Here is a 24,724-nt window from a genome sequence, read left to right as displayed (position 1 = left end):
TTTTTTGTGAGTTCTTATTTCTTTCTTTTTCTCAGAAAATCTGGAACATTTGATTATAAAAATGGTTCATAAATATGATTGGTGGGACTATTTCTCATTTTAGATATCGTAATATCACTCATCAAAAAATGATGAAGAAAATTCCCAAATACCTTACCAGGGCTAGGTGGGACATATCATGCTCTCTCTTTGCACTTCTTGTGTGGCTCGAAAGGAATGAACATGGTTATGAGTAAATAAGTGATGCCTAGTCCTTGCATAGCTCCTCCTGCACAAGAAGGTTTTCTGATAATTTTGCAGGAGAAGGAAGCACAGGATGCTGGTGAACCCCAGCACATGGAGAGCTGGCAGAATAAGGTATTCCCATAGTACTTCATCCTGAAACACAGACCCATAGCCCAAATGTAACCTTCAGACAATCCCTGACCCAAAGAGTCATCAATTAACAAGATGAAAGACAGTACGTAGATGGTAGACAGCACTGCAAAGGGACAGTCAGGCAATATTAATCACTCTGATAGGTAGTAATGGAATTAACTCATCAACATTATTATTTTCTTAAAAGGCTGGTATCATGGTGAGGAAGAAATTACTTTATGGATGTTTATATCCTTTCCTATTCACTGAGATGAATTTTATTTTCTGAGGCTATACTGGAGACTTTTCCCAATCCTCCTCCCTGCCCCTGAATATATGGGCTCTGCACTTGCTTTTATTCCCTGGCAGAAAATTCTTGCAATAATGCATTTCATTTTTACTAATATCCCTGTGAAATATATTACTCAGATTTATGAAGTCCTTTAGGTCCTTGTGCTGGGACTGACTTTGAGTTTTCACATTCCACTGCTTCCCATGAAGTGATGAATCAGAACAGAGTAAGGAAAAGTACTGTGTCTCTACATCTTGAGTCTTTTCATGGTCCTGAAGAAACAGTGATTTGCATGACAGCATGTTTAAAGAGTTCAAAAAGAAACCTGGATCAGGGTAGCCCCTACCTGAGAGTGTGAGAAAAAGCTCTCTCCAAAGAGCAGCAGTCTCAGTGAAGGGAGATGTCTGAGGTTGCTGCATAGATCAGTGGTAGAGCTCTCAGTGGCAGCAAAAAAAAACCCAAACAATATAAACACCATGCTTCTATAGTATATGCTGTAGTTCATGTCAGACAGGGTAGCTACAGCCAGCTTGAATACTTCATAACCCTATTGATTTTACAGAGTAAGAACTTTCAGAATTTAGGGAAACTGAGACTGTACCCCAAAGAATTTATAATTTCACAGCGCACCACATAAGTGCATTCAGTCAGTGGGAAAGGGAGGGGTAAATAAACCTGGAGTCAGTTTTGTTTTCAAGGTCAGAGTTGCAGGAGAGTTAGCCATCTGTGCACTTGTTTAATAAGCTGCTCAGAAATGTTGGTGTTTCAGCCTATTTAAGTTCTGTTTAGAGATTAGTCTGAGCCCTTGCATTTCTTTAAACAGGGCCCTGATAATTCCTCTATTGCTAGAACAGTTGCATCTGGAAGACACAGATGTAGCAGCTGCTTTGAAGAGGTTCTCAATGTCAGGCTTTGTCTGTGAGGGGATCCCAGGAAACCTCATCACCTTCCTTTGGCAGCCACTGGTGACTGGAAAATCCTATCTACTTTCTTCCTCTGGCTCCCACCCAGCTCTTGCTTTTTAATGCATGTGGTTCTGTAATGCCAGCATGTGAGAATCCCAGATCTCAGTTAAAAGTCAATTATCCTCTTGCTCACCAGTGTTAACTAGAAAGGTATTTTTGCAGATGCGTGATGGGCCAGTCCTATTAATTTTTATGGACTTTGCAATCTTACCATGTTTCTAAATTAATATGAAACCTAAATGTGATCTAATGCAAAGATCTCTCACAGTTTACATACAGTCTTAGTGTCTATTTTCAAGTGTGAATGACAGTTATTTTTTAGTTCCTATCTGAGCTGCTTGGAGTTTATGACAATAAAACTACCTGTATAGTTTTGTCCCTTCTGCAGCTGTTCTCAGTACAACTCTGCTTGGGGAAGAAGACTAAAAGCACCAGAGCCTTCTGTTTTGTGCACTTAATAGGTTTGCTATAGGAATGCTTCTCATGGATCCCATCCCTTTGTGCTGGGTGCAATAAGCAGAACTAAAAGAAATCCCTGCCCTAGAAAGTTTAGGATCTAAGTGCAAGAGGCTTAAGCTTCTGACAGTAAATCTCTTTAGTTCAGACACATTTTGCCTGCCCAGAGAATTGTGGAAGCAGGCTGAGTGCAGCAGTGTTTCTTGGCTAGTGCACATGGCAGAGATCTGGGACTAACACACTGCTAGGTGCCAGTATACACCCTACTCCTGGTGAGCCTGCACGGGCCGGGCAGTCATCAGCCTTGTGGTTCCTCCTTGGAAATGAGCTAGTCCTTGATGTCACTGATTTGTGGTCACTTGCTTTTGTTTTAAGATTTTATGCCTTTTTTATGTATTTTCCTCCTTGAGCTGCTGTGTGTTATCCTGTCAACAGTTACAGCACTTCTGATAGTTTATACTGCTCTTGCCTTGCATCACGTATATATCTTCCCACTTACACCTCCTCACTTACACACCTTCTCACAGCTCAACTGTAATTTTCGTAGAAAAATTGAGCCAATGTTGTGCAATTGTGTGGCACCAGAGTGAAGCCTCAGTCATGGACTTGAGCTGTGCTGCCAGTTACACAGAGGGAGCCTGGAAAAGTACCATTAAGAAGAAACTGGACCAATGCATTGTTTAGCAATTGCCTTGTGGGGATTGCATCCTTTCTAGGAAAGGTTTTGGAGAGCAAAAGTAAAGAGCTCTGCTGAGATGGTGGTGATTTCCAAACAGGCAGGAGAAGGGCAGCATGGAAAGAGGCAAATGTGGGCTTGTGTGACATTGATTGGTGGATGCTTGGCTTCACAGGGCAAGTGTGAGCAGGAATCACTATACTGACATGGTATAGGAGGAGATCAGTAAGGAAGCCTAGACCATAAAGGCCTGTCTCCATTTTCCAGCCCCATTTCCTTCTGATGATGCAAAGAAGAGGGAACTGTCAGAAGGCTGACGTGGTCAAAGCAAAGGGTTAGGCAAGTGATCTGAGGAGTGAAGCACTGTCTGGATGTCAAGATATATTGCAGCAAGGCCAAAGTAAAGAAGGATGATTTCAGTAATTAGGAGGAAAGCCAGACAGTTCTTAGGTATTTGAAAGAATAGGAATTTACGTGGAGCTGTTAGAGAAAATGAATCTGCCTGATCTAGATGTGACTGCCTGGGAGAAGGTACAGAGCAAAATCTGCATTTGTTGATCCATGAGTTGTTGATCCATGGGTTGTCGATCTGCCATGCAGGTAAGATGTTGTAGTGCCCTCAGTGACAAAGAATTAACAAGAAATTATGGAAAGAAAAGCAAAGAAAAGCCATATTGGACAGGCATTGTCAACTCTACCAGCATCTTTTTGCCAGTCTCAAAAAGATCTTTTTAGAAACTTTGAAGAACATGTGCAGGCAGAACAAGTATTTATCACTCCACAGCACAAAGATGTTAGCTGCATCTATGAGTGTTAATGCAGATTGAAATCATTCTAAATAGAATGCAGAGGGGGAAAAGAAGGGGACCAAGTAAAGAGCTTTGTAAGCAACACCAGGAACTAGCTGGGAACAGGTTGGGAAAACTGTATGTTCTTGCATACCCTTCAGAAAATAGCCTTTAGAGTAGCAGGAAGGGAATGAAGAGAGGCTTGAACAAATGAAAAGATCTGGTCTCAGTAAGAGCACCACCACTGGTGCCAATATCTGCTAGACAAGAGCTGTCTGGGAAGAGATCATTAAAGAAGGAGAGAGTATGAACTGCAACAGATTTAGGATGGAACTGGAGAGGAGAATCTCCCAGCAGTGTTGGTAATGGTGTTAAAGGTGATAATGGTGTTAATGGTCTTAAAGAAGTTGAAGGTGAGGTTTAGGATGAGAGGGGAAGACCGACTGAGGCGGGATCTAGAAAGTAGTGCTAGGAATGTGCAGTTGTGGGTTAGCTGTGAAAAAAATGAAGTTATTTTTTCAATAGCTATTGAGGATCGAAAAAATCATGACTACTTTACTTTGCTATCTTGCTTTTATAACTGTCATCTAAAAACATGGCTTCTGTTTTGTGGTTGTTTAGGATCTGCCCTTTGTGAAATATTTTTGCACAGTATGTTTTTCAAAATCTTCCTTCTGTTGATTACTACCTCTGCCCATTTTTTTTGCTTCCAAATGTCATCTGTTTAATTTGAGAATTGTACCCTGGGGTGCTTCAATTATGTATGAAGGTGGAGTATTTGGGATGTGCTATTCACAAGTGCTTTCAATATGCCATCTGAGCTTTAAATATGAGCAGAATCACCAATATTTCAGTTTCTAGGGCATATTCTCTTAAATGTGCAGTTAAGATGTATCTTTTATTCCCAAGTGTTCAGTTTTTTATTCAGTTTCTGTGAGACCTTATGAATTTTCCACAAGAAGGTAATGAAAACATACTGGAAAGTATCTGGTGCAGTAGGGCAACCCCAGATAGAGAGAAGGCACAACTGAGCATGTCACTGTTCTGATGAACAACAGATATTCTACAAATATTCAACAAATAATTGAGAAATGAATAGAAAAAGCACTGCATGTTAAATATCTTCAGCCCATAGTCACCTCCTAAGATGATGTCACATCTATACAGGTTATCCCAACTGATGCTGTAGATCAAATGTATCAGTAGCCATTAGAAAAGATAGAGAAAGAGATCTCTGCAGATATTCCAGAAGCACTGCTTGGGCTGTCCTGCACAGTTCACATGGAAAGAACACAAAATTCTAATGTCCCAGGACAAACCAGAAGGTCTAGTGAATGGTTTAACAAACATTTTGGGGGAGCAGTTTCTGACTGTGCCTATGAATGTCTGACAGCCAATTTCTGGCAACTGGTGCTTTTTCTGCAGATTCCTGACTATTAAATAACACTTCTAATGCATTACAGAAAGGCAGGGAATGTTGTGGGCTTCAGCTGGTAGGATCTTAATGGGTTGAGGTAGAATAAAATAAGCTGGATGAGGGAAAATGAAGGCTATATGGGATCCTAGGGATTTGCAAAGATATTTGAAGCCATGCCTTTGCCAGTTATCTTTACACAGTGTCCTGGTTTAGGACAAATTAGGTGAAAACATCTCCAAAGGAGCCCCTTATAGGAAACCAAACCCTCCGCAACTTCCCCCCACCACCGGGTTCGGGAGGAATTCCTTCAGAGGGGAAGTGGAAAAAACTTGTTTATTAAGGAACAACAAAAAACACTCCCCAGCACAAGAGAAATAGCCCAAGATGACCACAGATGTTTTCACCAGTCCAAGGGGGTTGAGCTGTATCTCTCTTCGCCGCAGAGGGTACGAAGCTTCTTCCGCAGACCCCGGGGGAGCTCCTGCCCGGAGTAGGTCCGATGTCTTCGGGGGAGGGGGGGGAAGGGAACAACGGAAACCGGGGAAAAGGAAAAAAAATGGCAAAAAAGCAAGCCAGCGAAAAGCAGAGAAAAAAGAGAGGAAAACAGAGCCAGCAAAGCAGGCAGCCAGCAGCAAGCAAAAGCAGCAAGCAAGCCCAGCAGCAAGCCAGCCGCGAGCCGGGGGGGGGGGGGGGGGGGGGGGGGGAAGGAAGACAAAACAAACTGAGAACAGGGAACAGAAACCACGATTGGGATAATGAGCATGAAAATGTCCTGTCCCCACGACACACAGCCACTGTTCCACAGCAGCCTTTATGCCTTCCAACACTGTGCTGCTGTCACCCATCATCCCAATAAAGCTTTGAATGATGCTTCTCCAAAACAAGAAATACTGTGCCAAGAAAAAAGGCTGGTTTTGGATAGGTAAGGAACTGCCCAAGGAGAAAGAATATTTAATATTGGAGGAGGAGGAAAGGTTCAGCAGTGGGTGTGGGCATTTAAGTAACAGCCACTGGAGAGGTGAACAGAGCAAGGGGGTTGAGATTCACAGCCAGATGCACAGGGAATTGTGCTAACAAAACCTGTGAAATGTGTCGCATCTTCACATGAAAGTAGTGGTACCTCAGTGGCCAGTTGCATGCTGGGCATGCTCTTTGAAGGAGCTGCTCGCAGAGGCAAACCAGCCCACAGCGAGGGACCAGCTGGCACACCAGCAGTGCCAGAGGACTGTCCCTTGGAGAGGCAGCAACAAGGAACATGGAGCAAGCATGCAGCAGGAGAGACTCTAAGATTTACTGGACACGGGGAGGTAAGGTGTAAGACACTTCTATAGACTTAGAGAAATTCCTGCTTTGTTTTCAGGTCATCTACAAATCCAAGGCCAAAACTAATATGTCTGTGTCTTCTGTCTCCACTGCCCAGTCTGTAGATTTTGAGGGTTTGATGTGTGGTCTCTGTGCTGACATACTAGTAACCTAATCTTAATTTTGTTGCCAATAATCACAAAATACCTTTGCTGTAAGTTTGGAACAATCTGTTCTTTGAATGCATTCCACTGGCTCTCTGGAGCCCTGATTAATAACCTAAATGACTCATCATAATTAGCTCGTCCTCAGTCTTAGAACTGGAGAAAGCACAAATTTGACAGCTAGCAAAAATGAGTGGAGCAGAATCAGGGAGTCTGCAAACATTGCTGCCTTTGTCCTCATCTGGGAGCTGTTTCTAACAATAAAAGTGGTTTTAATTTTTTTTTTTAAGACCAGTGGTGTATTTAAGTCTTCCTGTTAATATACACTCTGCTTCTTGGAATTCGCGTGCATTTGTCCTTGCACCAACTTTGTTTTCAGCATGTCAGTTCCTTCAAAATACAAATTATGTCTAATTTCCCAGAAATTTCATATGTAACACATTCTGTTGAGGTCTATTCCATGATGCATTAATTGCTAGGGAATATTACACAGAATACCAGTGCTGGGAGATGCACCATCTAAAACAGGGAGATGCTATTTAATTGAATTTTGTTCTTCTCTAAGATCATTGAGTTACAAATTACTGGGAGCACTAGTGCAAACATGAGCATTTTTGTTCTCTGAGGATTGCTATGAATTTTCATTTGTAACAGCGTCTGTTGGTAAGAGAAATAAGCTATACAGAAAAGTAATGGTGCATGTTTTGCATGGTTGTATTCTCAAACAAATTTAACAAAGTTGCTGTGGATATATCACTCCAAAAACCCTGGCAAAATTACTTTTTCCTGCCCCTGAATACTAAACAAGTTTCAGTTTTTTTCTTTGACAGGTAAAATTTTCTGTAATTCATAAAAGATTTGAGTATTTCAGAGCCAAAGTCACAAAAGTAGGCCTGGGCAAGTTCTTCTGAAAATTTACATTTATTTGGGTATTTAAATCTTTGCAAGTTCCATGGTATTACAATAGTATTTGAGTACAGCGTTTGCTTCTTCCTATTTCTCTTTCCAGCATGTTATTTCTGCTAGCTCTTAGAACAAGATGAAGGTTGGATGCCTACTTGGCTTTATTAAGTGTTGAACTAGGGTGAAAGTTGTGCTTGTAAAATACTGTCAGTGAAGTAAAATAGAAGACTTGCGTACAAACAAAAGGTTACACATTTTCTCCGTCTGTATAGTTCAAACTGTTTTGGTGGGTTGCTTCCAAGTCAGGATCTATGTAAAGGATCTAAGTGTTAGCACTGTGCCTGGGGAGTTTGATCACGGTGTTCTGTCTGGTTGGGTGTGCATTTTGTTCATTTATGGAGGTGCACACACACCAGTGTCACAACCTGACGGTTACTGCAAACGGGAAATAAATCTCAATATTAATGTAGTGAAGGTAATGGGCCATTTCCTTCTGGCATCTTACACTGGCTTTTCTTGAAACTGAAGTTCCCATGCTCTCCTTTTGCTGGCAGCAATGAAGCCTATGCAGATTCAGTGTAACGTATAATCCCAGTTATGACTGGAGTCTTCCTGCCAAGCAAAAAATCTTCAAACTGCACAACAGTGACAGGAGCCTCAGAAGTGAAGTGAAGGATGCTGTATTTATCAGTAACTGTGCCAGCTAACCTGAATTGGTTTAAAAGCAACAGGCCCTTGAGAGGGACTTTAATTATCCTTTATAACAAGTGTCTGCTGCTTTCTCTGCTTGTCTCAAGTTGAGCTGTGCAGGTTTGTTGGGAATTGCATCTGCTCCCTCTGGATTCCTTATAACCTTCTGACTTTTCTTACCATTTCTCGTTTAAGATTTATGTCCACCTCAAAGAAGGGAGTGGTGCTGATGGGTTGGATGCTTTGAAGAACAAACCACAGCTTCACAGCATGGTGGCCAAAAGCCTTTGTCAAAACGCCTCTGGGAAGAACTACATCATCTTCACAGGCCCAAGCATTACCAGCCTGAACCTCTTTGAAGAATTTGAGAAGCAAGGTGTGTGTTGGGTGACTCATTGGGTTTTAATGGTGACAGACCTAGGGGCCTCATGCTATTGAATTTTAAAAAAATTCCTAAAGTCTTCACTGATATTTCAATTCCTTGTATAGGTAAGTTGTTCATGTCTAAGTAAACTTCTCATTCATGAGAAGGTACTATGCAGAAGACTTTCTAAGTTGCTCTTTAAATCTTCCTTTTTAAATCTTCAAAATGAGGATGTAAAAACAATTTTAATATGGTTATTTAAAGTGCTTGCTTTTGTTCTTTGACTTAGAAATGTGAGGTCAAATCTCCTATGTGACCTGGGGGACTTTTCAAGGAATTTCCTGTCTGCTCATGATTTTTCTGTTCCTGTTGTGAAAGATGAGGGATGGGGTGAATCCTTAGAGATGTGCCTTAGAAGTCTTTTTTGATTTAATATCTGTTAAAGATGTGTTTTTTCTAGAGAACATTTTATGCCTTTGCAAAAGCTCTAGAAAAGTTTGGCTTCTTGTGTTTTGAGGGATTTTTGCTAGTATCAACATACCTTGATAGGACAGATTTTAGTTTTGAAAGCAAAACAAAACTCTCCATTAGCAAAAACACACTTATCAGCAGAATGTCCATTGATACAGCTCTCCCAAGCAAGTCTTTTGCTACTGCAAAGAGCAATCCCAGGTCATCCTTTCTGTCAAATGCCCTCTCACTCTGAGCATGGAAAATCACATGCTGCTTTGCTTTCAGCGAAGCTGAGGACTTGTGACTCCCCTCCAGTTATAGGATCCTGCACTCTTGCCATCTGTTCTAAGTCATTTCATGTCACTGTGGTCTTGTTCTTCAGTCAGCACAGCCTTTCAGAGTGATGTGGTGCATCAAATAGATCCTTCCCAGCAATGAGGCTGGAACTGCCATCATGCATCACAGCTACGAGGCTGTTTGCTGACATACCTCTGCTGTCCAAGTTGGAGATTTTTTGTCATTGCAGAAAATGAAACCCACACAAACCATTATATTAATGACACATGGCCCAAAGCAGGGGGAAAGTCTGGGAATTGAGACAATATGTTAATTCTCATTTAAAATGAGAACATTGGTGAGCTGCACCAGTGCTGTAGTTTAGCACTACAGACTGTGTTGGCACTGAGGGCTGCATCTGTTGAGCTCCATACAGAACTTATCTCCTACATTAATTCAGGCAAGCTGGAAGCTCACTGGCTACAGAGGAATTTCTGCATATCTCATAAAAGAGCCATGGTTTCCCAAATGCTGCGAACAGCCAAATGGGAAATGAGTAGAGCATATTTATAGTGCACTGGGTTTTTTCTCTAAGCAGAGACGTATCTTTGTTAGATGGCTTTTCTTAGCTGATTATAAGCATTACATTTTTAAGACTACGAAACCAATGATGCAAAATGTGAGTTTAAAAAAATGCAGAGGATAACACACATACTGTTTGTACCTGAGATGAAATGTTAACGTTTAAATGTAAACACTGACAGCTTGACTGAGTTCATCCTCTATGCTCAGCTAGAGAAGGATAAAGATGATCTGGCATGATCCATTTGGTCAGTAACCCTAGTAATAAAGATACATGGCTACTAAACCAGCTGAATGTTTATTACTTGCAGATAATTCAAATTGTTAACAGAGCTGAATTATTCATAGGCTTTACACTGCACAGATCATTCAAATTAATGGTTTCTAGCAGGTAACAAATTCAGTAATGTCTTTTAAAAACATGCAATTTTGATTTAGTATCTGATCAAATATGCTAATACAACACTGAGATTTCATTCTGGTTCATGATTTGTTATGTAGTTTCATGAGACTATAATCTCTGACAGCTGCCTCCAAAATTAAATTTCAGATCTGGTACACACTATCACCTTCCTAGGGGTGAAGCTATTAGGTGGGTAGGGGGTGGACACTAAGAAAGCACGTTTATTTACTTTGCGATATAGCGTGGCACTCGTAGACAAAAAAGATCATGGGGAGAATAGTCTTTCTGTTTAATAAGTCAATGGGATTGTCTGCATTTGCCATGAGCAGCTAGGGGCTAGCAAAGAGGTTTTGCAAGGGAATGCTGAGCTGGAAGGACTGTGAGACACTGGGAGAGGTGAGATGCTTGAGATGTCAAGCTGTGGTGAAATCAGTAAGAGCCTTGGGGGAGATGGTGTTTATTGACTCTGCTGCAAAGCAGGTTGTGTACTGCCAGCACCTGCTGGGATCCTGCTGCGTTATCAGTACATTTGGGGAGAGGCATGCAAAGAAGCCTGGACTGGACAGAGAGATCTCTCCTGATCTACCACAGAGTCTCCTTCAGCAGTGAAGTCAACGTTGGGGTTTTTTTGGTGTGTGACACTTTTTTGGTGTATGACTTCAGCTAAACCTGAACAGAGTGACGCCATGACCAGAAAGTGTCATGAGAGCCTGTTGAAAAGTATCTATGCTCAGGTGCTCATGACAGATCAAGACCCCTTCTTAAACTGATAAATTTACTTTTTTTATTCAAGAAGATTCCATTTCTGGGCTAGAGCAGGACCAGTGGTAGAAAGATCCATTGAGAGCCAAAACCAAAAAGAAATTGGTATTGATCTTAACTGCTTTATTTTGTTTGAGGGTTTCATGACTATCAACAGGGAAACAGGGAAATATTTAAATAAGTTCATGCTTGGAAGCCATAAACTTTCTGGGAACATGAAAGTTTTAAGGCAGTTGAAGGCAATTCTAGAAAATCCGGAAATTCACTCACTAAAACTCTATTTGTTCCTTTCAAAATTCTTGATGGAAAGGACTTGGGGTCTTGGTAACCAGCATGCTGAACCTGAGCCAGCAGCATGCCCTAGCAGCCAAGCTGGTTAACACTGTCCCGGGCTGTGTTAACAGGAGTGTATCCTGTAGATCAAGGGAGGTGATTATTTTCTCCTGTTCTAGACAACATGCACCCAGTACAAGAATACTCTGTATACAAATATACTCTGCTATGGGAAAGGAACTGTTCATGTTCAGGTTGAGAAGAGGCTTTAGGGGGATGCAAAAGCAGCTTTATGCTACTCTATAATGAGAATGGAGCTGGCTCTTTACAGTGGTGCATTGTGGAAGGACAAAAAATAACATATTTAGGCTGAAACAAAAGATGTTGAGACTAGATGCAGGATTTTTCCTGAGGGCAGTGAAGCAGGATACCCAAACAGGTTGTGCAGTTTCTGTCCTTGGAAATTTACAAGCCCAGACAAGATAAAGCCCTGAATGGCACTGTCTGGCCACAGAGTTCACCCATTTCTGTCAGGGGATGGGACTGGAGACCTCCTGAGTTGTTTTTCAGCCTGAACTGTTCTTTAATCTATAGGACCCTGTAATCCTATAAAAAAAAAGTTGTTAAATCTTAACTGTCATTCACTTTTCCTCACTGTAGCCCACACATGCATTATTGTTAAAGACAATAACACTCTCTGTTTATTGAGAGCCTGTGTTGTAGCACCTTCACTGTACCACAGTAGAAAATAGTGTGCCTTGTAATATAAGGGATGTCAGTGAACATAATTCTAAGACCTATGTGAAGATACCAAGAACTGGGAAAATTTCAGAAAATAAGATAGCACTTTGATAATTTTCAAAATCAAAACCCTGAATAGACCTTTTTTTTTCCAGGGGACATACAAAGAATTTCTTTCACTGGCCTCTGAATAGAACTGGAAACCTGCACTGAAATGCCCCAGATTCTCTGTTCTGTGAGCAGACAGCTGTCACTGCTATTTGCTTTGATATTCATTCATAGCCACATCCCTTGTTACGTCTCAAAGCATTAATATTGTCCTTTATAGAGGACAAAACTTCCTAAAGCCCTGTGTTCCATGCTTCCCTTAAATATATGATCCCTGAAAGTCTCTTCTGCATGTTCTCAACCAGCAGGAGCAGCTGGCTCTGTTCTGCAGAGGGGCTGGTGTTGGCAAAGCTGCAAGAACTGCCAGCCTGGTTGACCATGGCATTCCCACAAGGTTTGCAGGATACTGCATCTCCAGCACATTGACTAAATCAAGCACACTTCTGCTCCCCACAGCAGCCCCACCCTGGTTTCCTAGCTCTGACTTGACCCAGTGTTGCATGCAGAATAAATGATTGCAGACTGTGTATTTTTGTCTGAATTAGTTCAAGCCTGACGGCCTTTGTGAACTGTACTAGTGTAGATGTGGTGAAACAGGCTTCAGCACAAGCTCTCTGGAGGCTGGAGACTCTGGCAATGAGTTTTGGGTGACTATGCCACATTTCTTCTTCTTTGCTAAACTATCTTAGTTGTAGTCATTTATATTACACTTACAGTTTAAGAAGACCAGAGAACAGACTGTTTCAACTGACTCCTGTGTGTGCAGAAAACACCTGTTGTAATTCTGATTTAATTACACACAAAAACTTCATTGAGCCAGATGGGTGAAATTTTTATTGTTTCTATTGCTATAGTAACTAGGTGGTTTTAAAAACCTCTACAGTAGATTAAGGGTTTCATCCATGATGAGAGATGGTAGTAAATCTGCAGAAATGCTGCACTTTTCTAGGCTGTACAGCAGGAAGGGTACATGATGTGTTCCTTAGAAAGAAAATGGTTCCCATTATTCTACATGAGGAGTGGAACACTTGCTGGAAATTTTCTGCAGGCTTATTGCTACAGTAAAAGGAAAGGCTACAACTAATTATTATGGGATCTCAAAGATGGCTGTTGCTGTTTTGAAGCTTTAGGACAATAATGTAGTTACTAGCTTGGTTTTATTCCATTGTAGCCTCATGGAAAAAGTATCACATTTCAGTGAATAATAAACTCTGGGCAGTTAAAGAAATTCTTCTCAGGTTTGCTTGTTATCAAAGCGAGAAGATCTTAATATTGACTAGAAGAAAGCTTTATAAATGTTTGCTATGTTAATGGCATAGTCCGCAGGTACGTGACCTACACTGTTTGGGTACGTCTTAGCAACAGAAGAATTTTTTAAAAAGAAAAATAGAAAATCAGCTTTCCACTGGAGGTGCAGTTCCCTCTATAATGATTGCAAGCCTATTGTCATCAGGCTTTTCTAATTTTCTTTGTGGAAGGAACTTACAGATTTCCAGGGACAGATTCATTCATTAGAAATAACTGGTGGAATGCAGGTTTCTCCCTTGAGAATGAAGTTGCTGTGTTGGTTGACCTTCTTCTCTCATCAGTGTCTTAAATTTCTGATGGAAGAGCTGTAGCTTCTTGTAGATCTTCCCACAGCAACTGGACCAATGCATGAATATATGCAATTAATTTATTAGTATTCCTGTAGTGTCTGTGAGCTGTTGAGGGGATGTTCAGCATACCAGTTACTATAGGCAAGGACAAAGGCTGCATGCGCACTCAAGAGCTTAGGTGCTTCTAGAAAGACAGAGGCAGAAGAGCCACATGAATGGAAATCCAGGAACAGAGGTAACATGTTTAGGGAAACATAAGAACAGAGATAATATATTTAGGGGAAGCCAAACACTGCCTTCTGACTTTGTATTTTCGCTGTAAGGATATAATGCAAAATTCAACATGATGAAAAATTTGATCAAGCAGACTTAGCTGACAGATGAGCTTTAAACCACCACAAGATATGCACAGATGTCACCTGCTTCCATGCCCACTGTTTTTTTCTACTCAAATGGGTTAACACAAAACTGAAAGAGACCATGGAAATTTCCATCCAAGATTTCTTTGAGTCAGGGAACAATTTGATCTGCTTCTCTTGGACTAACAGAAACAGGCTGTTAGTATTTCACAGCCTAATGAAAAATTCAAGCATTGTTATTAACGTTGTTTTCAAACCTTGTTTGCACCTGCCTGGCTGTATTGAGATGCATTTTGTTGTGTTAGTTTTTATTCATTGCCTCTCACAATGAGAGGCATATGAAAAGGCCAAGAAGCTGTGAGCAACAGACTGTGTCTCCTGCAAGAGCCTCTAGTGTCTTTGCAGGACACGATCAGTGCTTGCTTTAGTGCCCTAAAATTGGTTTTCACTGAAATTTCCATCTTCTCCATCCTTCTGGCATATGCATTTTTTTTCAATCAACCAGTGGTTTTTAGCTGCCTAAGCAGCATTTCCTTAGCAAAGCAGATGATGCAGGTGCAAGGAGTATTGAGCTAAAAATCAAGAACGTGGCAGCATAGTGAAGCAGCAGATTAAACTATTGTGACTAAAAGCATCATGGGAGTAATGTAGGAGAATTTATTTCAGTTGACATCTGAGATATTATATTTTAACATCTACTAATATAGTATGTTATATTATAACATCTAAGATGCTATAGCTTTCCCTACCTCCCTGTGCCCTCCAAAATTTATTCTTTCTGTTAAACAGCCAAGACTCTCTCAGATCATAAATTCTGATTTGTCCCATAATGCATATCATCACTGGGGAAATTTTGAGACCAGTTTTAAACATGTTGTAATGTTAAATGCAGATTGTAAGTGCTAATGCTAGGAAAATACCCTGAATTATTTTTCCTGTTGTTTCATCGTGACAGTGCAGGAGGCCTCAATATATTTCAACAAGATATCAGGCTTTCTGCACTTGTCTGTAGGACACAAATCTTTGGTATTACAGAAGAAAACCAGTTGGCTGACATATCTGTTGGACTAGAACGTTGTAGGGCAAGTTCTTTCAGAGTTCTTTCAGGCTCGCTCTGCTGGTTTTGCTCTCTAGGTCCATGCAATGGCTTGCTAATAGGGAATGTGTTTTTCACATGCAGAGATTTACTGCTGTGGGTTGCTGAGCACCAGGAAGAGTGACTGCACAGGCCTACCTCCATCCATGCTGATCAATTCTGCAACTCCACAGTCCAGAGGACAGTACAGAATAAGAATGAAGGGAAACATGTCATTGATTTGCTGGTACAATAAAGGGCACTTTCGTTTTCTGACCAATGCCTATTCTCCAGTTCAACAAGGTAAGCAATATTCCTACTTCTCATCTCAAAAGTGCACATGCTTTATGTCACAAGCCAAAGTGAGTCACTGAGATTGATAATAAGCCTGAACAAAGAGTTTGATTGTAACTGATCATACAACCTAGATAAACAGTAGCTGTTGTAACTGATCATACAACCTAGATAAACAGTAGCTGTAGTGATAATTTCCCTTTTGTATCTTCATACAGCTATTCTTTCTTTCTCATACAAAGGTTAAAAAGCCTACTGCTAATGCAGCCTCCTTGCCTGAGCTGGTAGAGGCACTATCCTTTCAGGTGTAAAGAATATATCTTTGCTGATGTTCCGAGAATGGAAGATGGGTACTGCATAAGACAATATTAGCCCCATTTGCAAAGCATCTTGTAGGATTGCTGCAACAGAAAAATTAATAAACGTCATGATGTACTTTGAACTTCAAGCAGATCCTACAATTAATTTTTCTTATCTAGTAAAATCTTAGTCACAAACAAGTATCTTTTTTTGCCAGGATTAGATATGATTAAGGTTTCCTGCTGTATGTTAAATTGATTTTGGCAGTCGATGAAAAGAAACCAAACCAGATAATTCGGATAGTTCAAATAATTACAGAGAGCTTCTTGCTACTGAAATATTTTCCTTTTTGAAAGTATAAAATGGTTTTAAGAACATTTGGAAACTTCTGTAAAATGCAATGACTAAAACTTCTTGAAATTAGTTTTTCAATGAGAATGTTGTTTCAGTTTCTTAGAATTTTTATAATTCAGATTTATGTATAACTGCCAGAGACAAATGAGTAGAACATAAACATTTAAACACAAAGCCACTAATTCAAAGGCATATTCAACACTAATTTTCTGAATCCCAAACAACTCTCACATGTGTTTACAGATCACAGAAGCAAAGCTAAGGCCTAGAATTACTGTATGGTAAGCTGAGGAAGCTGACTTGGTGTGTTATTCAGTGCATTGCCAAAAGGCTCATTGCCTTAGCAAAGCATGGCTGTTCCTGATGAATTTGTGCTGGGCATCCCAGCAGAGTGAGGACTTGGTGATTCAGACGGACTGATGTCTGAGCACAAATGCTGAAAATATTTATGAGAAGGAAGTATGACACTCAGACACCCTACTGAAGCCAGTCTCTGGAGTAATGTATCTCCCCATGAGGGGCTTTCACCATCAGGATTTGTGCTGTTTTCCTTGTGTTTCTTGCTGGATTTAGATCATTCAGCAGCACTAACTGGACAAGACTTATCACTATAAACTACTACTTGTTTTTTATAGACTAGCATGGAGCATTTGGTTATAATTCATAAATATTAGGAAAAAACTCTGTTTATAAACATCAGTGTTAACTGCCCTTTTAAAAAGAGGAGCAAAAGCAGACTATGCTGGCAGCATCCTTTAAAAGCAGGATATGGAGGTGTGAGCTGTTGTGCTTGTGATTGACGTTGGGTCTGTTTTGGCATAGATGGGATTGTAGGTGGTGTGTGTGAGGTATTTGTGATAATGACCTTTGTGTGTGATGGACAAGGCTTTCCCAACTCATTGTTTACCAAATGCTGGCTGGGACAGTTGACATAGTTCACTGTGAATCAGAGCAGAAAACAGAGACTGGCTTTTTTAGAGAGTGATGCTGGGCAAAGAGTCTTTAGCAGGAACATGGGAACAGATGGAAGCTCAATGGGAAGGCAAGAGACCAGATTGCTTGCCTCTGATTTCACATCGCTAAAGTCAGTAAAGCAAAGATAGTTTAAACCAACTCAAGAGAAGCTGGACCACCAGTCTCCTCTAAGGTATGTAAATATAGAGGAAGAAGAAGAGAAATCTGTGCTGCTTGAGGCAGGCCTGTAGCACAGATGTGCTCAGCCCATGTTACATGGGAGAGGAGGTAGTTAAACGGGGTTAAAACCCACATGAGGTGGTTGAACAGAGACTGGTGCCAGTGGGATTGTCTGGTGATGCACAGTGCATTTGCACTTGGCTGAGTGTAAGTTTGCGTGGGCTGGAGGAGACCATGGAGATAAAACCTTAAAAACAGTAGGCAAGAGATGGTCAACAGAGCACTTAGGATGAGAAAAGAGGTGGACATAGCTAATAATTAACTATTTATTGCAATTTAAAGAAAAGTCAAGAAGGTAAATCTTGCCTGTACTAGGAGTGCAAATCCCATCCAAGCCAGAGGCACCAGGAGGGCAGTACACTTGTCAGAGCAGATCTGTGAATACTATTTTTAGATGCAGCAGGTTATTTATTATGGATGTTTTAAACCAGCATGTCATAATATATCATCTCAGATACTCAAGGATGGACCTAATTCCTTTGGTCTTGCAAACATATCCTGCTTACTCTGCTATCAAGTATGTAGTTTCTGTCTAGAACAAAATCCAGTCAGATTTTTAATTGCTCTTAAGCTTTAATTTTTCCTTGAGCTTGTATTACAGAAGAAGTGAAAATTCAAAAGAGATAGGGACCCCCAGAGATAAAAAAAGTTAACTTATTCTAAAGCAGGTAATCTGTGTGCTAGTCCAAATGTCCCCATCTGTGGGATAAGGCTGCATCTTGGTTTTTCACGCTAGATCTGATGCCCACTTCCTCAGCATCTCCATTATTGTGTTCTAGAAATAATTGCAATCTTTTCTACCTATCATGTGTAGCAGGATGGAGCAGGCAGCAACCTCACTTGCTGCCCAGTAGGATGCCCAGAATAACATCTTCAGCAAAAAACTGTTGAACCCAAGATCTCTTTAAGTAGCTTCTTTCTGAGAAGAACTTCCACAGGTGCTCTTCACCAACTAGCTCTACTTAAAAGCTAAACAGTCAATAACTAAGCATAGAAAACAGAGCTTGGGCCACATATGCAAGGAATAAAGAGCTGCAGATGGCATGTTAGCACCTCAAAAGTGACTTGTGAGAAGATAGGAGATGATGTAGAGTCATCACAATTGTATGAAGCAGTTGTATGAGTCTCTGTGTGGTTCTTTCTCTGGGAGAAGCTGGAGTGATAGGTGACTGGTGACAGTCTAGTTTCCTGAAAAAATCAGCTTGTGAGATTGGCCCAGAATTGGAAAATCTGGGGAAAAAGGCGTGAAGTTAAAAAACATATTTCAGAACAGATAAGCTTAGGGTTTCAACTTACCATTTCCATGTGTCCTTTGTGAGACTACAGGCAGGGGGTTGTATATAGTATAGTATATATAGTATAGTGAGATTGGGGACGGGGCTGGAGGACCTCAGTGAGAAGACCTCGATCATCAGACCTTGTACAATGCTGAATGTCAGCAATTCCGATAAAGAACTTTAAGAAATCGAGGTCCTGATAAAAAGCCAGATAGCACTTGGATCATGCAATGCCCCTTCTTTTATACTGTTATGAAATCTCAGGGTTTGACAAGATGGATGCAAGTGCTGGTATTAGTGGGACTCCTATTTTTAAAAAAGCATGATTCTAGATAGGCTTAGGATAAGTGTTTTCAGGAAACAAACATATGTAAACCTGTCTTTTGTCTTGTTTCATTTGAGGTAGTATTTCTCAAGCTTTGCTTCACAAGCATACAGCTTAAAATTTTAAATTAAAAAGAAGAAAGGGTTAAAAGACCGCCAAACCCAAAAGGTAATGCCTTTCTATTGTGACAGGATGGAGGCTGGCAGTCAGTGCCCTTTCCAGCATGGAAGCAAAGGCAGGCTGTGGCTGCTGTGCAGGTGGTATGTTCCCTGGAGTGCTGCCAGGAATGGGAACACAGCGGTGCTGGGGGAGGACCAGGAGGGGGAATGGTTCATTGGATGTGTCAATGAGTCAGCTGGTTCAGGACCACGTGCCACAGATACCTGCAGCTAGGAATGACCCAGCTCTGGCAGTTGTCTTCCCTGGGAAGGTGGGCTATGGCTACAAAACAAGCCTAGGAAGGGGTGAAAATAGTATGCCTATAAAGCTATTTATAGACTCAAAACAGGGGAATGTTATGGGAAATATAATAGAAAGTGATAGGGAGTATACGGTTCTGCCACCGCAATGCATTCCTTTAAAGATTATGAATACAAAGTAAATCACAAAGGAAATACAAATTCTCCAAAGGAAGAGAAGGGAAAGAAAGAGAAGAGAGCAAGAGGAGAAAGAAGGTAATTTTTTTTTTTTTTTTTGTATAATAATTATACCAGGAACATACTTAACCTTCCCTGACTTGCCCTGATGAGATAGCAAGTGATTTTGCAGCACTACTGCAGCAGGCTGGTGGTGTATCAGTTCTTTTTACCTCATGCTGGCCAGATATGTGTAGGACTCATTAAAAGAATCAAAACCACACTATAATAATTACATGAATGTAATGAAGAATTTTTTTTTGTTTGATTGGTTTTTCCCACCACTCCTTGGGCTACATTTACACCCAGTTTGAGGAGGCAGAGGTGAAAGGAGAGTGTATTGAACAATTCAGAGGTAATATAATTTTGGACTCTTGAAAAATCAGACTTTAAACACCCCAAATAAATTTCTGCATGGCTCAGCTGTAACATGACATTTAGTATGTGGCATACTAGCTTCAAAATAGAGCCTGCCAGCTAGGACAGCACAGGGGGCTTGACAGAGATAATGGATGGAATGAGACTTCCAGGTGGAGGAATGAAATGATGAAGTCTGTAATCAAAACGTGAGTAGCATTTAAGGGTTGATTGTAAAAGAGTTGGCAGAAGGAAGGTGAAGAAAATTTTCTTGAAAGCTTGAGAAATGAGAAAGCTGAGGATTGTACCTGTACTGAAATGATGCTAAGAAAGGATGCGACCAAGCCTGTGCTTCTCTAGACCTGGAGAAAATGGTGTTGTACTTGAGAGAAGGGAGCCTCCCTGGGCAGTGTGCCATAGCCATGGAGTAAGTGGTGCTCCATACCCTGGAAAGCCCACAATTGAAACATGTGGGGGCATAAGGTCAAAAGTTAGGGAACAGACTCTTATGCTCTAAGTTTGTTTTACCCACCCTTTCTTCCTATGGGGAGCTTTCTCTGGGAGCAGTACATCAGAAAAGAGCTAGGAGAGTTTCATAGGAGGACATTGGACTTACAAATACTGCTGTAGTGTTGGATAAGGCCAGGTCAAAGATAGACCACATGAAGGAATGGGGCGCATTTAGTAACAGGTGCTCTAGCACCTGTATGTGCAATGAGTGGTTGGTAGAAGGCTGCAGGGTGATGCCTGTTGACTTTCCACAGATTTCTGCAGTAGGCAGGATGGCCATCCCCCATGTTGAGCTGAATTATCAAGCCAGCTGACCAGGCAGGACAGGAAGCAGCACTTGCAGGCAGAAAAATGTGTGCTCAGCTCCAGTGAGCAACCTATGGGTACTTCTGAGCTCTGGCTCCCCACAGCAGGAATCAGGCTGCTTTTCATTTCTGAGAGACTGCAATCACCCACCAGCTTCACTTCTGTCTGCACTGAGATCAGCCAGTTGGCTCCTTCTTACTGTATTTTCTTCTCTGTGTCAATTGGCAACCAGGGAAGAGAAGGTGATGTTGCCCTTAGCCCCCATGGGTGGAGATAAGCAAAGGATTTAATTTCAAGGGACTAATTTGGGACCTCCAGAATTCAAAGCATATAACAGCAAGTCACTGCTCTAGAGGTGACCACAATTTCTTGTGGCCCAAAAAAGGAGAGACTAATACTGTCTGTAGGGTGCTACTGTGGGACTACAGGAATGTCTGGGTTCCTTTGAATATATGGTAAAGATGTTTGTGTCTAACACCTTTTCATTTCCAACTGAAAAATGATCCCTCTTCTTCCCCTTCCACTTGTTCAATGTACTACCTGTGGGAAAAGAAATCAAGTTAGCATCTCTGTTACAGATAATTTTCCAGCTTTAGGTGGAAAACTGTCAATAATGTTTATTTTATAAGCCATATATAGAAAACATATTTTTCAATTGCTAGAATTACGATGTCAATTTAAAACTGTTATGTTTCTAATTGATGCAGGAGTTATAATTAAGAGGAAAAGTGGAGAAATTCCATGCCCACTGGCAGTTGAAGCCTTTGCTGCTCACCTTAGCTATATCTGCAAATATGATGATAAATACAGCAAGTAAGTAAGAAGATGTGCATGTTTGTGTGTACTTTTTTCACACCTCCTCTTTTGCTGCAAGGTTTGAATTGTTCATGTTGAGCTGCATCTGAGGGCCCAATGCTGCTTTCACCGAGTCTCTGACAGAACTTCTGTTTAAATCAAAGATCAGATGCTGGCTCTGCACAAAGCAAGAACTGCATTGCTGGTATTGGTTTGGCTCTATCTACCCACCCATCAGACAAAAAAAAAAAAGAAATTTTGAGACACAGGTCCTTTGCATGTTATAAATTACTTTTAAGAAGTGATGGGAGGATGAGCCAGCAGATTGATAGACAATTCAACAAGGCTCTACCAGCCCCACAAGTCTCTCAAGCTAGTTCAGCTCTCCACCTCTAGCAGTATATGATGTTTAGTTGATAATCTGTCCTGGTGATATTTGCGTCACCTGGAGCCAGAAGAAAAAAAGACATTCAGTTCTACATGTAAAGCTGACCTACATGATGAGAGAGCAGAATGTAGAACTTTTGGGTCCTGAATTCCAGTTGGTGTCCTCAGTGTTAGCTCTTAATGTAGCAAGGAGGAACAGCAGGGAGTAAGAATAGCAGTAGTGAAGCTTGGCTGTGGGAATAGCAATGAGGTACAGAAGATTTCAAGAACTAGAAATTGACAAGAGAGAAAAAGCAGCACAGATTTTTCAAGCCAGTTCTGGGCAAGGCAGCAAGAATTCAGTAGAATATATGAAAGAGGAGGAGGTGGTCGCTGGAAAATGATGTTGGGATCTGGTCTGAGGAAATCAATGCGGAAAAAAGCTGGGGTAGTACATTTAAATGGTTACTAAAAAAAAGAAAGTAGGAAAATGGGAGAATAGGAAATCTTATGACCAAAGAGAGAATATTCTGGCAGTCCTAGAATTAGTCAGAACCTAAATATAAAGATGTCAGTCCTCTCTAGTTCTGCCTTGTGGTCCACCTACCAGCAGTGTACACTCTCGCTCTAACCCCACATCCTCCCACCTACTGTTCACAGCAGCAGCAATCATCCTTTGCTCACAATAAACCTGAGGAGAAGCATCAGTAAGCTTCCCAAAACTGTAATGTAATGTGACTGAGGCTTACTTTTTTAGTTACAAATTGAACGGATTTAGACCTACATCTCCTATCACAAGGATATTTGTCATGGGTGAGCTCAAGGAATGTTTATCAGTATTCTTGCTTACATGGACTGATACAGAGGTGAGATTATTGCAGAAGTTTGCTTCTGAGAGCAAGGAGGTCTGCTCTTTTACATACTACCAGAAATGTCCAAAATTGTGCAAATATGATGTTAACATCTGTCAAATATATTGTACAAAATTTCTTTAAATAATACTTGAACCAGGCATTAAGTCCCATGTCTGCTTCTCCTTTGGGACTGCAGGATCTTTGTCTGGGGTGATTTCTTGCATCCCAGCTGCAATTGTTTGGCTCAACAATGTTCTTCCCTCCTTTCTTGACTTTTAGGTATTTCATTTCTCACAAACCAAACAAGACCTGGCAACAAGTGTTCTGGTTTGCCATCAGCATCGCTATAAATAATGCCTACATCCTCTACAAAATGTCAGAGGCCTACCATGTGACAAGGTACAGCCGTGCACAGTTTGGTGAAAGACTTGTAAAGGAGCTTCTGGGCTTGGAGGACACCTCACCCACCCATTGATGCTTTGCTCTTGGTGGCGTAGGCAGGGGCTGGAGGGAAAGCAGAAGATGCCACACCTGGAGCGGCAAAGCAAGGAACTTGTGACACCACCAGTGCTGTCATCCAGAAATGCCAAGTGATGCCACTAGAGAGGTGCAAACTTTGTTCCTAGTATCAGCTGGATGTAAACATCTCGTGCAGAAAGTGCCACTGGAAAAGCTGACACAAAATTGCATATGTGAATGCCCTGTGGGAATCTGTATACCGAAAATAGACTTAAATTAGCCATCATTTCAATGCTATTTGTTGAACAGGGTCACCTTGTAAAGTTCCTCTTGGGCCAAGAGCTTGTCAGAAGCTGGCAGAGCTCAGCAGTCCTAGATAGGCATTACAGGAAACTCTACACCTTCCTTGGAGTTACTAAATTCTGGGACAAGCCCTGTGAGGCGGCACCGAGGGCTGTGGCTGAGCGCAGCTGCCATCCCACGTCCCATGAGGCGTCGCTGCTGTCCTCCGCTGGGACAGGCAGAGCAGCCCAGCGCAGGAACCTTGCAGCAGGCATCTTGACAAACACCACCTTCGCAGGCAGGCAGCCAGGAACAGAGGACCAGTCATGATTTCTTCTTTCTGTGTTTTTTTTTCCCCCTTTGTTTTTTTAATGTTACATAAGACAATTTGATCCCAGTTGGAACACAGGAAAATTAGGAGAAACCAAGTACATTAGTGAATTTAAAATGACAAATACACTACACTGATTTTCTTTTTTTAACCATAATGAAGCATTTTTTTACACAAAGTGATTAAGTATTAATAAGTATTAATTACTGTTAATTACTGTAATTAACAGTGAGTAAACCAGTAAGTAATACTGCCTCACATCTTAACTGCCACGGTCAGTGTACAGGTGAGAAATCAAAATATATTACCTATATTTTTTCTTGATTTCCACTGTATCTTAAATGTTGCTTTAAAAGCTAATGTAATGGACTGTTAAAGTTTTAAGAACAATAATGTCTTGCTTTTTCTTTAGTAACTGTCAAGACCTTTTTGGTCCACTTTAGAATTTTGTTTGGCACACAGTTAGCAGGAAAAAAAGTCACTAATAGCCAAGTGTTTCCCATTATCACTGTGGAGTGTTCTGTAGGAATTCTTTTTGGTAAAGTTCAGGGCTTGTCACAGTAGTTGTAATTAAGCAGATTACATGTTTAGTAAAATAACATAGCATTGTGTCTTAGAAAAGGAAAGAAGTCCAGTTGCAACCAACCTTAAACCTTGCTAAAACAGAGCAGGCCTGAAGAGTTCTTCTGTTTTGAGTGACACTGTAGAGGGCAAGCATCATTGTGAGCTGGTGGTCAAGGCCATGTTTTGGTGCTCGTGGAATCTGAAAGCCACTGGAGGTTCAGAAAATAATGCCAAGAGAGACAGGTATGATTGAAATGAGAGAATCAATACTGAGGAAAAGTACCCTGCCCTCTACACTTTATTGATTTCAGTCCACAACTCAGTCATTAAAAAACTCTGTATTCTGAAGGTTAGCAGTGATGGGCACAAACAGAATTGCATTAACTTACAGGGCAGGAAACCATGTTGATTAGAGGACCCCAAGCCTGAAAAGTTTACTCCCAAAGAATGACTCAAGTTTATTCAAGAGGAATGGAGTGAATGATTGATTTACCAGTGTAAATCTTATGAGGTTACA

The 24,724-nt window shown here is 41.0% G+C and overlaps 1 protein-coding gene across 2 annotated transcripts in view; it reads left to right on the top strand.

The window, feature by feature from the left end:
• The window catches only part of PGBD5 (piggyBac transposable element derived 5), a 64,238-nt gene extending 40,506 nt beyond the window's left edge, over nucleotides 1-23,732 (top strand). The window contains exons 4-7 of one of the 2 annotated variants that reach the window (XM_053973445.1): nucleotides 8,206-8,386; nucleotides 15,110-15,307; nucleotides 21,264-21,369; nucleotides 22,851-23,732. In XM_053973445.1, coding sequence (XP_053829420.1) covers nucleotides 8,206-8,386; nucleotides 15,110-15,307; nucleotides 21,264-21,369; nucleotides 22,851-23,046 — 681 coding nt within the window. In that variant the 3' untranslated portion in view covers nucleotides 23,047-23,732. Of the gene's footprint in view, nucleotides 1-8,205; nucleotides 8,389-15,109; nucleotides 15,308-21,263; nucleotides 21,370-22,850 lie in introns of both variants that reach the window. The other variant, XM_053973446.1, reaches the window with a different exon arrangement.
• Nucleotides 23,733-24,724: the final 992 nt, after the last annotated feature.

This window comes from Vidua macroura, chromosome 3 (genome assembly GCF_024509145.1).
Source record: "Vidua macroura isolate BioBank_ID:100142 chromosome 3, ASM2450914v1, whole genome shotgun sequence".
Taxonomy (NCBI): Eukaryota; Metazoa; Chordata; class Aves; order Passeriformes; family Viduidae; genus Vidua; species Vidua macroura.
Note: the sequence above shows the minus strand (reverse complement) of the source record. Positions and strands in the feature narration are given on the sequence as shown.